The sequence below is a fragment of the Python bivittatus genome, unplaced genomic scaffold, assembly GCF_059951505.1.
Source record: "Python bivittatus isolate LINGU-HERP-01145 unplaced genomic scaffold, Pbiv_v1 ctg000610_np1212, whole genome shotgun sequence".
NCBI classification, from domain to species: Eukaryota; Metazoa; Chordata; class Lepidosauria; order Squamata; family Pythonidae; genus Python; species Python bivittatus.
The window spans coordinates 49,378,864-49,393,155 of NW_028277088.1; the positions used below are offsets into that span (position 1 = coordinate 49,378,864).

The 14,292-nt window shown below is 34.5% G+C and overlaps 1 protein-coding gene across 2 annotated transcripts in view; it reads left to right on the top strand.

Annotated features, from left to right (window-relative positions):
• The first annotated feature begins 299 nt into the window (after window positions 1-299).
• SEPTIN7 (septin 7) overlaps window positions 300-14,292 on the top strand; it is a 48,389-nt gene continuing 34,396 nt past the window's right edge. For both annotated transcript variants that reach the window (XM_007439587.4, XM_088149976.1), the window contains exons 1-2: window positions 300-405; window positions 10,478-10,584. In XM_007439587.4, the coding sequence (XP_007439649.3) occupies window positions 396-405; window positions 10,478-10,584 (117 nt within the window). In that variant the 5' untranslated portion in view covers window positions 300-395. The remainder of the gene's footprint in view (window positions 406-10,477; window positions 10,585-14,292) is intronic.

The following is a 14,292-nucleotide window of genomic DNA, read 5'->3' on the forward strand; positions in this document are numbered from 1 at the left end:
TGCTATCTGAACTTAGACCTTTTATTAGGAATAGTATTCCAAGCCAATACTGTGTTGCATTTGAGATCAGATAGCATTCATTTATCAAGAACAGAATACGCCCTAACCTTGAATATCCAAATGTTAAAAAAATAATGAGACTGAAAGTTTTTGCAAGAGACTAGTTTAGGTGGTTGGAAGATAAGAAAATAGTAGCTTTTTTCATAGTTACAGAGTATGGTTCTTAAAAAATAATAATACAAATAGCAGAACTTAATTATACTAAAACATAAATATCCTAACTTCACCTGTTTTTATCTTAGCAACAGAAGAATCTTGAAGGATATGTGGGGTTTGCAAATCTCCCCAATCAAGTTTATAGAAAATCTGTCAAGAGAGGGTTTGAATTCACACTTATGGTAGTAGGTAAGTTACAGCTTTTTAATCCTTTAATTTTTTTTTAATTTAAAAAACTGCATTATAAATAATGCCCCAACTGGTGGAGTGGCTGTCTTATCCTCTAAACCTCTGCTTGATGGTCATTGCAGTGATGCAGAACAGTAAATAATAAAATTAGTCTGGCATGAAATATATAAAAACAGTCAATTTCAGGCAATAGAAGTTATCACTCCTGTTTTACTTAGCAAGGAACAAAAAGCATTCAGTATGTGATGGCAGCTCAGTTAACTAGCTATGCTTTCTGACATTTAAAATGTATCCTGAAAGATGGGTGGTGTAGTTATGTAACAGTATGTGCTATGCAGGAGTGTTATGCAAGAGTTGTTTGTCATCAGTATTCCAAATTACAAATGAATTCAAGTAAACAAGGGTTAGTATTTGGTAGAGCTGAAAATAGGATTTCAAGAATTTGAATAGAATGTATATAAATTTGCATAGTAAGAGCTCTATTATGCTATTGTATGAAATAAACAGGAAATAATTTATATTACATCAGTTGTTAATGTAAAAGAAAAATATGTGTATAAAGAGTGAGACAGTATAGTATACGCTGTAATAATGCATAACTTTTATCTATGTCAGTTTTGCCTGTGTTCATTAATATAGGATTTCAACCCCACTTCTTCTGATAACTGCAAAGGCATCTACATGAAAATTCATACTGTACATATTTTTGTTGTACTTTATTCTAAAATGTACATTTTCTAAGTTTTTTGGCACATTTTAATCTGAACCGTCTTCCAGTTTGGAGTAGTGTAATTTTAGAAGAATATTTTATTCTGATTTCTGCATTAGTCTGGGAACTGTGCTTATGACCTGTACTCGCACTTATGACCATTGCACAACCTCCTGCAGTCACTGATTGCAATTTGTGGCCTTTTTACAGTGGTCGTTAAGTGAATCACTGTGGTCGTTAAGCGAATTCCAACAAAAAAATGTCCATTGGAGAAGTTGGATTTGCTTAATGACCGTGGGATTAATCTGCAGGCTGCTGCATTGTGGACTAGTTGTAGTTTCTGAGTAGTCCTTAATGGCAGGCCCATGTAGAGGGCATTGCAATAGTTTGAGCAGTAACGATGGTGTGATTTACTGTAGCCGGGTCTTCCTGCAGCAAATAAGGTTTCAGTTAGTACACCAGACAAAGCTGGACAAAGGCTCTACTAGCAATGGCTTCCAGAAACCATAAGTCCAGAAGGACACCCCAATCATTAACCTGCTTTTTTATAGGAAATGCAAGCCTCTCCAGAAATAACAGTGATGTTCATAGAGAACTGCAGTGAACAAACAGCAACTCTGTCTGCTTGGATTTAACTTCATTCTCTGACATTCAGATCCTTACAACCTCCAAGCAGTAGGATAGGATCAGCATCCCCCCTATATCCTGGGGTGGTGTAAAGTTCAGATATCACCAGTGTACTGATGATGTCCTACCCCAAAGTATTGGGTAACCTCTTCCAGTGGTTTCATATAGATGTCAAAAAGCAGGAGAGAGAGGTCTAGGACCTGGGCATCCTGTAAAGCAGGAGCCACCAGGCCGACTTGTCATCCCCACCACTATAGGCTGAACTCATCCACTGAGGAAGGAATGGAACCATTTTAAAACAATGTCAGTAATCTCCTGCAGGTGATCTAGTATGATACCATGATGAAAGATACTGAAAGCTACTGTCCAAAAGGGCCAAGAGAAGTGTACTACCTACATCCAGGTCTTGACATAGGTCATCCAAGAGAGCAACCAGTTCCATCTGAATAGGTAAAAACCAGCAATTGTACCTAGAAGCCAACAGCAACCAATGTAGGGCCCACAATATTGGGGTTAGGGTTAGGGTGCTGGAGGAGCAAGGGGATTTACCTTAAGCATGAAAGTGAGCTGGGTGACTTTAGGTCAGCCAGTCTGTCAACCCAAGACTAAGAAGTTGAATAACATGTATCTACCAACCCACACTGGATCAGCGGGGTAGGTAATGGTCCTTAACTATCAAAGAAGCAGCCTTCATCCTGCGGTGAATTTATTTGTGCTGATGATAACATATGGAAGATGTGTGCTATAATAATTTTATCAAATTCTGTACATTAGGTTTAAAACAATGATTCTTGATGTTTCTGAAATTGGACATTGACATGTATTTTAAGAGAAGAAATGTGTTTTGTAGGAAATAAGTACTGATGCAGAAGAATTCTCTTTTCTCCAAAACCTGGGTGAATTGAGAATTATGAAAATGCTAAATGATTCTCACTAGATTTATCAAAACAAAGAAACTGCAGCTACCTCATATTTGAATTAAGCAGAGTTAATACTTTGTTTTGGTGGAAATTCCACTGGTATAGATATCAGTGTAAAAGATGGCTTGTTCTCTTCCATCCTGTCTTTTAAGAGGGATACTAAATTGTGAATTCTTACATTCAATAGCAGGTTTTACCAACTGTATGTGAGATTTTTGATTGGGACACAAATGTGGGAAAAAAACTATTCGATGAAAGCCAAAATTGCTCATCATTTTAATTTCTATACTGTTTTTAACAAAAATGCTATGTGCTCAATTTGATTCATAACATAGAGAATTTAATTTTTTTTATTTTAAATAGTTTTAAATAATCTTAACAAATTCCAATACAGCAGTACTTAAACAATTCAGGTTATTTAAAACATATTGAAATTTACATGAGCATTAAATATCAATACATATGTACTGTAAGTTGCATAAATAACATCACAGAATGCTTAATATCTGTTTATTAGTAGTCCTCGACTTACTACCACAAAGTGACTGGAAAATTCATTGTTAACTGGTCTCGATTTTACAACCTTTTTTTGCTGTGGTCGTTAAGTGAGACACATGATTGCCATTTGCGACCTTCCCTGCTGGCTTCCCCATTGACTTTGTTGGAAGCTGGCTGGGAAGGTCGCATATGGCAATCATGACTGCGGGGATACAGCAATGGTCGTAAGTGCGTGATGGTTGCCAAGCGCCTGAATCACAATCACATGACTACAGGGACACTGCAGTGGTCATAAGTGCAAGGACCGATGGTAAGTCACTTTTTCTAGCACTGTTGTAACTCTGACCAGTCATAAACGAATGGTTGTAAGTTGAGGACTAGCTGTACTGTACTGACCTCTTAAGCTAATATTTAAACTGTATATTTTTTTTGCCCAGACTGTTAGTTTTAGCTTATAAACTAATGACTATTTCTGTTATATTGTATAACAGCTAGCTCAGAAATGAACAGTTTTCTGATAACTAGGGTTATACTTTAATTTTTCTTGTCTTCAAAGACCTTGGAGACATGGCAGTTATATGATTTTGCCAGAACGAAAATTTTGACCTCATGCTCTTTTTAAGGTTTGGCTTTTAAAAGCAATATATAGGAGTGCTGGATAATGGATAAATAGTACATGTTTTGAATTCAGTCCTTAATGCCAGGAATTCCATTGTGGGATTCCACTGTATTTCTCCAACTCTACTTTTGAGTTTATTGCATAGTGGGATTATATTGTGCTTAGTATCCTTAATTCTGATTACATTTCCCCTAATAAATTGTTTTGAATAACAATCTGTGCCTCCTGTATTTCTGCAAGTGCAAAGCTTGTAAGAACACACAAAAGAATATTGCTGGATAAGGCCAGTGTCAGTTTAGTCTGTCACACTGTGTCAGACAATAATCAGCCAGGTTTATTTAGGAATTCCCTTCTCTAGTGTTGTTTGCTAGCAGCATGGTATTCACCCATGATTCTGAAATTAGCAAACACATATCAAGAGTAGCAGTCTCTGTTTAATTCTTTTTTAAAACAATTTGAACTGGTGGTTGTCATCACATCTGTTAGCAGAAAATTGCATTGCTTAGGTATATAGTTATTGCACGAGAGTTACCTTGAGTGCCATCTGGTAGAGGGAAGTAAATTGAATTTAAAAATGAATGATATGTCACCAATATATTATTAAGAATAATACATTACTTCCTGGATCATGATTTATTTGATATATGGATATTGGGGCTCTGAGTTTTTTTTTTTTCTTTCTCTTACCACAGTATTGAACATGGGAGGATGTTTGAAATGATAAAAGAAACCTTCCCTAATGAACTGTAGAATAAGAAAGCTAATTTTAATTAAAGAGGCAGGATTATAAATTCTTGATTTATTCCCTATTTGGTGTTTTCTACCAGCATTTTAAATTACAAATGACATAGTGAAAACGCTGTATCCCGAAATGTGAGTTTAATAATTTTCTTAGTAAATTTTCTAAATGCTTAAGATGTTGGAATGGATGGAAACATTCTCCCATATATAAAAACTGGATAAGAGTTGTGTTAAAATATTTTATTTTTGAGCTCAAACCATTGGAAAAATATGGGTGCATATAGGTTTGGACCAGGCAGAATGTTAACATCAGTATTTTTCTAAAATTATTGAAGATTGCTATCTTTAGCTGCTAATTTGATTGACTATGTCTTGCTTAGCCAGAAAGCCTACAACGTTCACCCCAAACTAGCATAACATCATATCAGTCTGTGGCCACTTTCTTTAGCTTTGTTGGCTAATGCACTGTAAAACAGTTCAGAAAGTTTTGAATTTCACATCTCTGAATCTATTTGTTACCTCAATATGCATTAAAAAAATAACATAAAGGAGAGCAATACAATTTCCAGCAATGTTCCCATAAGTCACAGTTATTCAACTTTTAGTGACCTCATGAACATATCTGTTATTTCTTAGGCAGCATTGCCTTCTTCTTGGATAATTTTTTTTTTACTTCTCACACTAAGGTATAGCCCTAGGTTTTCGTTTTAGTTTTCCATCATAGTACTAATCACTGGCATATACAATTGCACAACTTCTAAGAAAGCTGGTAGTTTTCTTAGAAAACAGAACACTATTGCAGATACAGTTTGGTATTCTCAAGACACTTCTCACTGGCAATTTAGCTGCTGTTTGTTTATCTTACAGTAATTGTGAAATTTATTTTTATAATGGTTTAAGTTTAAAAAAAAAAGTGGCATTATGCCTCTACAGGTACAATAAGGTATTATGCCTCTACAGCTACCAATTTCCAAAATAGACAGATATAAGAAAAAATAGATCTAGACCTAACATTTACATGTGTAAATACAGTATTTTTTTTTTTTACTGTATGAGCTGTCAGTAAGTGGAACAAATTGCCATATTAAGTGGTGACTTTTCCTTTGATGGAGGTCTTCAAACAAAGGCTGGCTGGTCATCTGCCAGAGATGCATAAGAATTAGCAGCTTTGTTTAAAACCAGCTGGCACTGAGAAAGAGGTTGGACTAGGTGACTTCTAAGGGTGTTTCCAGCTCTTTGGTGCTATGATTGTTTTCTTACTTCACAAACAAGCTGGCTTTAAATAAAGCTGACATTTCTTGAATTATTGCTTTCTATTAGTCCACTTAATTTGGGGGTGGGCTGCATGCATTCAAAGTAGTAGTTATCAGGAACTAATACGATGTTAGTTTCATCCAGTACTTTCAACTCCTCAGTTTTAAGACTGCAAACAAATGTATGCTCATATTTTGAACAACAGCCACTTTTTTCCTCCCTGCCTTCTTTTTCATTTGGATTGACATCTTTCAAGATGAATTCTTAAAAATTCAACATTTTACACATTATTTTCTAACGTGGTTTAATAAAATTACTGCCCTAATATGGATTTTCTTCTAGCCAAGTCTGCCTTATTTTGCTTTGGAACCCAGTGACAATTTCAGTTTCAGTTCATGCAGAAAAAGTCATGAGCCAGCTATGAAAAATTACTTACATCATTGACTTTGGGAAGTTTATTTGTGGTTTATTGATTATATTTTAACAGTGTAGCTATTGGCATATGATTCCAAATATAACCATTTTCCACTTTAAATTAAAATTGGTTTTCTGTGAGGGCCATTGCATACACTGGCATCGTACTGAAATAAAAGGCATAGTTTTTCTAAGTATAACAAAACAGATGCAGACTAGGATATTTCAGCCTTACCTGAAGTTCTTGTATTTCCACTTACCATTCCTTTGATCAAATGATTAGGGCAGATAATTAAAGGAACATGGACAAATAAAATCTTAAAGCATTAACATTTTGTACTTTTAGAATTCCTTTCTCCATTAATCTATGTGTGAATCTTAGAATTTAATTTTCTCACAGATCAGTCATTTTGAAGAAAAGTACCCTCTAATTTTCTTCAAGTTCCTCCATTAAATTGAAAAGATTCACTACAGTTAATCAGCTAATGCCTAACTACATTATGAAATTAAATACATAGGTATTTGTCAGGTAATTGTTGGGCCTTTATGTAGCTTTGTAAATGGCTACAAATTATTAATCTAAGATGATACATGTTTATGTCTCTTTTATGGTCATCTTGGAAAAACCCAGAAAAAAATTGGAAAGAGGAAAGGTTTATGAATTTTTCCCTAAATATTTTTCAATCTTTTTTTTTTTCAGTGAAATATTCTGGAACATAGGAACCTGAATTTTTTCTCTCATAGAATAATTAAATTGTTTTTGAGATAAAATATATTTTAAATATTACTTGCCAATGATTGGTATTTAAATAAACATATTTCCACTGTTAGATAATTGCAGTTCTTATATACTATAAACCTATACAACTTTAGTTCGGAATCTTAAATTTGAAATTTAGTCCTGTTTCAGATTGCTCCATGCTCTGTAGCATGAGCAAACACACTCAACTTCTGGGCAACTTTCCTACAGCTGTAGTAAATTATTGATCTTGCCAGATACCAAAAGTAATATGAGCCTTTTCTGGTATAATGGCCTGCTGGGTTTTGAAGGAGGAGAGAGAGGAAGAATGGCAAATAAGAGAGGATTGGTCTCTTTTATTCCTGGCTCTTTCCCCTAACCTGAATTCAGCCCCAACAGATTATTTTGGGAATGTGCTCTTGATAGGAAAAAGTTGTCCATTCTTGTTTTAGAGCGTATGATAGAAATGGACTCATTTATAAAAATATACAGTACATCAATTCCAGGAATGTGCCAGCATATGAAGCTGAGCAAATAAATTTGAATCTGTGGGAGCATTCACTTATTTGATAATTTAAAAACAATGAAAATACAGGGTATAAATTTTATAAATAAGTTCATAATTGGAATCTCTTGTTTTTTCAGAAGCTTATTCTACTTGAAAAAATTGGCAATAGTATCAGCTATTACATTTTTACTTAGGTAAGATTGGTAAAGCAAATTAAATATTCACTGGTATTCTTTTTTGTAATCTGTTATGTTAACAGATGTTAACTCATCTGTTATCCTATTTTTTTCCTTTGATAACTAAGTGTTGCATATTTTTGTAGTTTTTAGCTAATACTATATATATAGAAAAGACAATTCTTCCAAATTGAAATCATACAAAATTTCTTTTTTGTAATAGCGTGTTCTATTTTGGGTCTCTATATCTGTCTTTCCATCTGACACACTGGTTCTATGGTTAGAATATCTTGCCTTCCTTACCATTTAGCGCAGAAATGTATTAAAATTACAGTTAAGAGCCATGTTGCATTTTTAGCAAGGAAATCTCAGTTTTAGAAATATTACCTAGTACAATTTTTTCTCCTCTATCCTTCTAATACCTCTCATATATATTCCCACTGAACAGTTAGAATATTTTGTTATTTTGTCTTTTACTCTGTGATTTCAATATAAAAGCCAAGACTTTCAGGTCAGTTCTTAAAGTTTACATATGTAAAGTTTTGAATATTAATTTATTAATGAAATTTTATTTTTGTTCCCACATTCCTAATATTTAAAATTCTTTATACTGTTATTATGTAATAGTATGATGAGTCTCATGAGGAAAACAGTCAAATGCATATTAGAGTGGCCTTCCTAATATGTAACTATAAATCCCAGTTGCACCAAGAAATCCAGGCCAGTGGCATGGAAGATTTGGATCTGTACTTCATCAGTATGTGAAACACCAGTTTCCCTTACTTTCCCTGGGCCTGTTTACCTGGGCTGTAGAGACAGTTGTGGGGTTTCTTGCCTTAGTGGATGGAATTCAGAACCTTCCATTAATCTAAGGCCACTGAAACTGATGCCTTACCCTGTTGTGCCTCTTCTCCAGTCATTCAGATAGAATATGATTTCCACATTTGAAGTAGCTTATTGAAGCAATAGGAGATTCTAAACAGACAATATGGTTGTATTCTATTGAGTAAAAGAGGTTATTTGTCATAACTTCAACAGACTAAAAGTGTCCTTCCTCTATAGGAGTATTACACCTATATTATTATGTATGTAAATAAAGCACAGTGAAAAATGTTTCCTATAAGTTTCCACTGATACATGGCAAATGCTATTATGCGTTCCAGCTGAATGGGACAGAATATTAACTGTGCTGTATTTCATTATATAAAATCTTCTGATTGGTTAGAAATGGATTACAGGTAGTCCCTGGGTTAAGAATGCCCGGTTTATGGATGACCTATAGTTAAGAACAGAGCCTATTGTAGCAAAAATTGAGTTAAATACACAATGATTTGAGTTAAATATACAATGCTTCAAGTTAATTACACAATACTACTCATACAGTATAATATAGTAATACTGTTCCAGTTTACATACAAATTTGTATTCAGGACAGACCTTGGGAATGGAACTCATTCTTAAACTCGGGATTACTTGTACTCTACATAATTTTAAATAAAAGTGTTTTTTTTTCCTAACTCATATTTTACTGCATTAGGGTCATAGTGTGATTACTTTTACCATGCTTTCAAACATTAATATGGTTTGCAGAGCTTTTCTTTTTCAAAAGCCATTTTATTATGCTTTTTGCCAGAATTCTTATTAATATAGTTGGATGCTTTACAGTGAACTTTAATGGGCAAGTAATAGTTCTGGAGATTCAGCTAGCCCTCAATATCTTACTGATTAATTACTAATTTGAAACCTATATATTGTTCTTCCATAAGGAAATTGTCAGTACTTCTGTGGTTTAATTACAAAGATTTATTCTGTGTTTCAATAACAGTAAAACAAATTCTGTATTTGTCTATATTATGAATTCCTCTCTAATCTGTTAACTATTAGTAAATTCTCTATTTAAACATTGCATTAAATGGTATATGCCAACTTAATTCCTGCTCTAGATCCAGGCATCCCCCTTCCAATTTGATATGAAATGCAAAATATTTAATATCAAATGTTTTGAATTTGAAACATCCCTTTTCAAGTGCAAAAGAGCTGTTTTGAGAACAAATCTGGCTGCTTTCAGATTTGGGAATATTGTGGAATTGACTTCAAATTCTAAAGTTTTTGAATATCCTTACTTATGAATTATTACCACCATTATGGAATGGATGTGTTTAGGAAATAAGTTGGAATTCCCAAACAAATGAGATCAAATGTATGGCTCTGATTCCTGGAACATAGCCTTATGAAACCAGATTTTTCACAAGGGGTGAACTTTGGGTTTATGTTGTCTGAGCCTTCTGTTTATAGCTTGGGACCAAGCACTCACCTTCCCTTCCAATGGGATATCCTGATAGGCGTGAATCTTTTGATAATGCATGTAGCTGTGATAAAATCAGGAAGTTTCTAACCATAGTTGCCCTTTTATTCCATTACAAAAAGCCAGTCAGTTTTAGAACAATCTGGATTGTAACTTCAAAAATTCATTTAATTTCTGATATGTTTAAACACTTGTAATCCATGTCTCTTTATACAGATAGGACAGATAATTGTGATCAGCGAGAGAATATCCAGTCTCTGAGTGTGAAGCATTCCTTAATTAATCTTTTTTTAAAATTTAAAAATCAGTCACAAGCTCTATTTTTAGATGTTGAAAACTTAAATATTCGAATAAAACTGGATTCCCCTGCAAGAAAATCATATTAATAATTATATGCATATTGTCTTTGATTTTAAACCTGCAAAGTAAAGAATAGTTATGAACAATGCAAAATAACATGTATTATGTTTTAAAATAAAATGATCTGGAGAGCATATCCAGCTAGTGAGTAGTGTCATGTGATCATTCTAATTGTATTAATGTTTGTTTTTGTTTTTGGTAGGTGAATCTGGATTGGGAAAATCAACACTAATCAACTCATTATTCCTGACAGACCTGTATTCTCCAGAATACCCAGGACCTTCACATAGAATTAAAAAGACTGTACAGGTTTGCATGTAAAAAATATAGCTTCTGTTATGTTCTTTTATCTGCTAGACTAAAATAGAAGTACCTTCATTTTATTTATTTGTTTAATTACATTTTTTAAACTGTCCAGTAGCCAAAATTCTCTGAATGGTTTACAATAAAACAGGCTAAAAAGTACAATCTGAGTAAAAATGTATATGATAAAATCAAACCAGATACAAAATAAAAATATCATATAAGCTAGGCAGCAGCATGGTGTTCTTTCAAAAACTAAGAATTAAAATACAGTTAAATGCCTATTAAAAAGCTTGGGAAAATAGATGCCAGAATGATGCTGATGTGGGCACCAGAGCTTCTACGGGGAGGGGATTCCATAAATTCCAGTCCATTACCCTGCCCAGCACTGGTTCAGAACATCAACCACCTCACCTGTGTTAGATGAAAAGGCGAAGTAGAGCTGGGTGTCATATTGTTGGCACCTCAGCCCACTTCCCTGGATGACCTCTCCTAGCAGTTTCATGTATATATTAAAAAGCATAGGAGATAAAATGGAGCCCTGAGGGACTCTATAACCCAAGGTGTTTCAGGTTGTTTCTGCCCATCCAGTGAGATCAGGCAGAGTGGGTACACTTCAGGTCCCATTGATCAAGCTGCGTCATCTAATGGAATCCAGGAGATGTACCTTCTCTCTTGCAGTGCTTGCCTTCTGGAACAATTATATAATACCATGAGCCAGTAAGAGTAAGCTCAAGTATCTTGCCTTGGAAGGGAATATTTGGCCACTGGCCCATTGTTGTTTTCATGAAGCAGCCTGATTGCTGCCTCATTTAGTATTTTTTTTAACTTGCATTTATTTATTCTTACGAGCTAGGTGTTACAATTGTCAAAAAGAAGTATAAAAATAATACAAATACAAGTTTAAAAGAGGGTGCAAAAATACTATAGGTTACAGAATAATGATAGTGATTATAATAGTTAAAAAAACACTAGATAATAAAATAGGGGTGGATAACCAATAAATCTTGGATATGCCTTTAGGAACTTTAGAGTGCTATGGCACATTTCATGCCCAATTTCTAGTCAAGACATGTTTCTATTAAACTGCAAAAATATTTGGTTAACACAATTGGAATTAGTAAGAGGAAAATGAGAAGTAATAGCGAACAATACATGAAGAAAATACTGTAGTTAACATATAGATGGTAAGTTAAATTTAGATACAAACTATAAAACCCAAATTTCAGATATAGTACAATTCCATGTATAAAATTGCAGCCTAAAAAGGCTTCTTTTCATGACTTTCTGTTTATCTCAAGAAAGTTAAACAAACCTCATAAGTGCTTTACTAGCCTCCCATAGTGTAGTTAAGAAAGGTTCAGAAATTAAGTTGGTCTGAAAGAAACTCTCCAGTTAATGCTTCATTTTCTCCACATATTCAGTATAAGATCTCCTTTCTCTATTCCATTTTTTGGGGGGGAAGCATCTGGTAGGATTTCAATTATAGTACCTCCCACTTTCAAAGAAGTTTTGTTAATTTTTAGTTCTAGAATTGCCTCTTTAGTAAAATATGTAAATTGAATAAGGGCATCACATAGCAGTTATCATTGTCATGCTATCCAGGAATGAATGAATGAATGAATAAATAAATAAGAATTTTCAAAGATTCATCTTTTTTGAAATCAAGATAGGCTTTAGATGAATCTTTCACATCTCTTTCTAGGTATTCTTTACCAAATTCTTCTGGAATTTCAGATGGTTTTTACACAGCTCAGTTTCTAGTAATTCTAGCTTGGCTTCTGATTTGTTTAATTCCATCTGATGAGATTTTTGAACTAAAGATAATTCTTTAATCTCCTTATTCTGAGATTCATCTTAGATTGTCAGTCACTGCCTCTTTTAAAGACAATAGAACTGTTCCCTCTCTCACTGACACATTTACAGCCTCCTGGACTTAGGTAGACAGTGCCTTACTTGATTTGATAAGCCAAGAAGGGCAAGGGTAGAGCACACAAGTGATAATCTCCTTAAGGGGATGATTGATTGATTGATTGATTTATATTCAGATTCAGATTTGGTCACTGCCCATCTCACTAGGAAGTGACTCTGGGAGGTTTACAGTAAAAACAAAAATAAATATTAATGAAAATACAATAATTCATATTTTTAATAAATTTTAATTAATAATAATATACATAGTATATACTTATAGGTAATCCTCACTTACCAACTCTCTTGTTTAGTAACCATCCAAATTTACAACTGTGTTAAAAAAGCTTTGCAACCGATCCTTGCATTTATGAGCGTCACAGCATCCCACAGTCATGTGATCACCTTTTGCATGCTTCCCAACTGGCTTGCAACAAACAGAGTTAATGGAAAATGCAGAAATAAAATTGTAACTCATGGTCACATGTTTCATTTAACGACCACGGTTACTTGTTTAACGACTGAATGGGAAGTGACATTGTAAATCCATTGCAGTAATATGATTTTCCACTTAGTGACTGCGGTGCTTAGGGGCAGAATTGGCAGTCCCAATTGTGGTTGCTAAGCAAAGACTACCTGTATATCTGCTATTGCTTCTTATTGATTGATTGATTTATTAAATTTCTAGGTTTGGATTTCCAAATCCAAAATGACTCTGCACAGCTTTACAAGTTTAAAAGAACATTCCATAAAAACAAATATACACGGAATAATAACCATCTACCTTAACTATAAAAATATTGTCCAGCATGGTTTAAAACGCTTACTAAAAAGGTAGTATGCCTGGAGCACCAGTGGAGGAAAATGAAAAGTGAATTTGACCAAGCATGAGTACATGCTCAAATTCAAGCCTACACTGTGGCAATAAAGGAGGTGACTTCTCCTCCCTTATTGCTTCAGCAGGCTGTTGTCCAGCAGCATTGTTCAGGGTTGCCTGCTCCCTTATGTAAGGGTTGAATGCAGAGTAATGTCTCCACCTCTATAACTTTACTTTAAATAGAGATATTTTAATAAATGAAACAGGAAAACAGGAAAACAATCCTTGAAATGAGCTCTTTTGTTTCTTGTGTTTCCTTCTCCACATAATCACTATCATTTGCTTTGCATTCTACCGGCAGACAAGCTTCTTAAAGCATTATGAAAGAACTCTACACTTTGTCACTTCAACCAGTTCCTTCCCCCCCCACCCCCTTCAGCGCTGGGCAGTTACGGACCTCAAATCTTCAGGTGCTCTGTTCACCACTGAGAGAAGGGAGGGGAAAGAGGATGGAGCGAAAGAGCTTGTCTGCTGAAGGATTTCGCAGGGAGCTGAAATCTTTCAGCAGACAGTTCTTTTGCTCCGTCCACTTAACGACCCTGGAGATCACTTAATGATCATATTGTAGTCGTTGAGCAAAGCAGTCATGTGGGCGTTTTGCTTAATGACCACTTCGCTCAACGACCAAGATTCTAGTCCCAGTTGTGATTGTTAGGCAAGGACTACCTGTAAATGTATTAAGAGTAATGCATTGTTTACCATTCTTGTGCCTTACTATTTATATATTCAGTTTAGTTATTTATTCAATTTGTATAGCTCTTATCTCACCTAAGTGTCTTTGGGCAGTAAAACAGCATCAAAAACAAAACAAATCAATAAAAACAAACAAAACATCCATAAAACCCACATTTTGCACCAGCTGCAACTTCTGGATGCTCTTCTAGGGCAGCCCCATGTAGACTGCATTATAGTAATCCATTCGGGAG